The sequence below is a fragment of the Siphateles boraxobius genome, unplaced genomic scaffold (genome assembly GCF_051911475.1).
Source record: "Siphateles boraxobius isolate OS27281-9 unplaced genomic scaffold, OSU_SipBor_1 431, whole genome shotgun sequence".
NCBI lineage: Eukaryota > Metazoa > Chordata > Actinopteri > Cypriniformes > Leuciscidae > Siphateles > Siphateles boraxobius.
In genome coordinates this window covers 37,501-40,000 of record NW_027509066.1, presented here as the reverse complement: position 1 = coordinate 40,000, position 2,500 = coordinate 37,501, and the positions used below count along the sequence as shown (strand labels likewise).

Sequence of the window (2,500 nt, the reverse complement as noted above, 5' to 3'; positions counted from 1 at the left end):
TGCAGTGCAGAAGTGTGTGTGTTTGCAGTGCAGAAGTGTGCGTGTGTTTGCAGTGCAGAAGTGTGTGTGTGTGTGTGTTTGCAGTGCAGAAGTGTGTGTGTGTGTGTGTGTTTGCAGTGCAGAAGTGTGTGTGTGTGTGTGTGTTTGCAGTGCAGAAGTGTGTGTGTTTGCAGTGCAGAAGTGTGCGTGTTTGCAGTGCAGACGTGTGCGTGTTTGCAGTGCAGAAGTGTGTGTGTGTGTGTGTGTGTGTGTTTGCAGTGCAGAAGTGTGCGTGTTTGCAGTGCAGAAGTGTGCGTGTTTGCAGTGCAGAAGTGTGCGTGTTTGCAGTGCAGAAGTGTGTGTGTTTGCAGTGCAGAAGTTTGTGTGTGTGTGTTTTTGCAGTGCAGAAGTGTGTGTGTTTGCAGTGCAGAGATGTGTGTGTGTGTTTGCAGTGCAGAAGTGTGTGTGTGTTTGCAGTGCAGAAGTGTGTGTGTGTTTGCAGTGCAGAAGTGTGTGTTTGCAGTGCAGACGTGTGTGTGTTTGCAGTGCAGAAGTGTGTGTGTGTTTGCAGTGCAGAAGTGTGTGTGTGTTTGCAGTGCAGAAGTGTGTGTGTGTTTGCAGTGCAGAAGTGTGTGTGTGTTTCCAGTGCAGAAATGTGCGTGTTTGCAGTGCAGACGTGTGTGTGTTTCCAGTGCAGAAGTGTGTGTGTGTTTGCAGTGCAGAAGTGTGTGTGTGTTTGCAGTGCAGACGTGTGTGTGTTTGCAGTGCAGACGTGTGTGTGTTTGCAGTGCAGAAGTGTGCGTGTTTGCAGTGCAGACGTGTGTGTGTTTGCAGTGCAGACGTGTGTGTGTGTTTGATAGTTCGGTGTTGATGAGCGTTTCCTTGACGGAGGTGAGCTCGCGCTCTTGAGCTGTTCCTGGAGTCGCTCCTGACCAAAGCCTGTCACGTTACCCAGTCACGCAACGCCAAGACCATGACCACCTCACACCTGTACGTCACGCACATCACATGACCACTGTCTGCGGAGCACGCACTGCATTTGCCAACGTGTGTGTGTGTGTGTATGTGTGTGTGCGCAGAAAGCAGTGCATCGAGCTGGAGCAGCAGTTTGACTTCCTGAAGGATCTGGTGGCGTCGGTGCCGGACATGCAGGGAGACGGAGACGAGAACCACACGGACCCCGCAGACAAGATCCCGCGCAGGTCAGAGACACACACACACACACACGCGACCAACACACACACATTCTCACTCGGTCCAGCTCAGACATCCATAGATATATTCAATTCAATTCAAGTTTATTTGTATAGCGCTTTTCACAATACACATTGTCTCAAAGCAGCTTTACAGAAAGTGTATTTCAGAAATGTACATAGAAAAATACAGTTAGTTAATCATGTATTAATTTATGGCATAACATATCGCCGGCTTTGAGTCGTCTCTTCACAGGCGTCGAGTCACGTCTCTTCACAGGCGTCGAGTCGTCTCTTCACAGGCGTCGAGTCGTCTCTTCACAGGCGTCGAGTCGTCTCTTCACAGGCGTCGAGTCACGTCTCTTCACAGGCGTCGAGTCACGTCTCTTCACAGGCGTCGAGTCACGTCTCTTCACAGGCGTCGAGTCACGTCTCTTCACAGGCGTCGAGTCACGTCTCTTCACAGGCGTCGAGTCGTCTCTTCACAGGCGTCGAGTCACGTCTCTTCACAGGCGTCGAGTCACGTCTCTTCACAGGCGTCGAGTCACGTCTCTTCACAGGCGTCGAGTCACGTCTCTTCACAGGCGTCGAGTCGTCTCTTCACAGGCGTCGAGTCGTCTCTTCACAGGCGTCGAGTCGTCTCTTCACAGGCGTCGAGTCACGTCTCTTCACAGGCGTCGAGTCGTCTCTTCACAGGCGTCGAGTCACGTCTCTTCACAGGCGTCGAGTCACGTCTCTTCACAGGCGTCGAGTCGTCTCTTCACAGGCGTCGAGTCACGTCTCTTCACAGGCGTCGAGTCGTCTCTTCACAGGCGTCGAGTCACGTCTCTTCACAGGCGTCGAGTCACGTCTCTTCACAGGCGTCGAGTCACGTCTCTTCACAGTCGTCGAGTCACGTCTCTTCACAGTCGTCGAGTCACGTCTCTTCACAGTCGTCGAGTCACGTCTCTTCACAGGCGTCGAGTCACGTCTCTTCACAGGCGTCGAGTCACGTCTCTTCACAGGCGTCGAGTCGTCTCTTCACAGTCGTCGAGTCACGTCTCTTCACAGGCGTCGAGTCACGTCTCTTCACAGGCGTCGAGTCACGTCTCTTCACAGGCGTCGAGTCGTCTCTTCACAGGCGTCGAGTCGTCTCTTCACAGTCGTCGAGTCACGTCTCTTCACAGTCGTCGAGTCACGTCTCTTCACAGGCGTCGAGTCACGTCTCTTCACAGGCGTCGAGTCACGTCTCTTCACAGGCGTCGAGTCGTCTCTTCACAGGCGTCGAGTCACGTCTCTTCACAGGCGTCGAGTCGTCTCTTCACAGGCGTCGAGTCACGTCTCTTCAC

At 53.1% G+C, this 2,500-nt stretch overlaps 1 protein-coding gene across 1 annotated transcript in view; it reads left to right on the top strand.

The window, feature by feature from the left end:
* LOC143708857 (uncharacterized) overlaps window positions 1-2,500 on the top strand; it is a 16,025-nt gene that overhangs the window by 6,521 nt on the left and 7,004 nt on the right. The window contains exons 3-4 of the mRNA XM_077200156.1: window positions 876-969; window positions 1,059-1,181. Of these exons, the coding sequence (XP_077056271.1) occupies window positions 876-969; window positions 1,059-1,181 (217 nt within the window). The remainder of the gene's footprint in view (window positions 1-875; window positions 970-1,058; window positions 1,182-2,500) is intronic.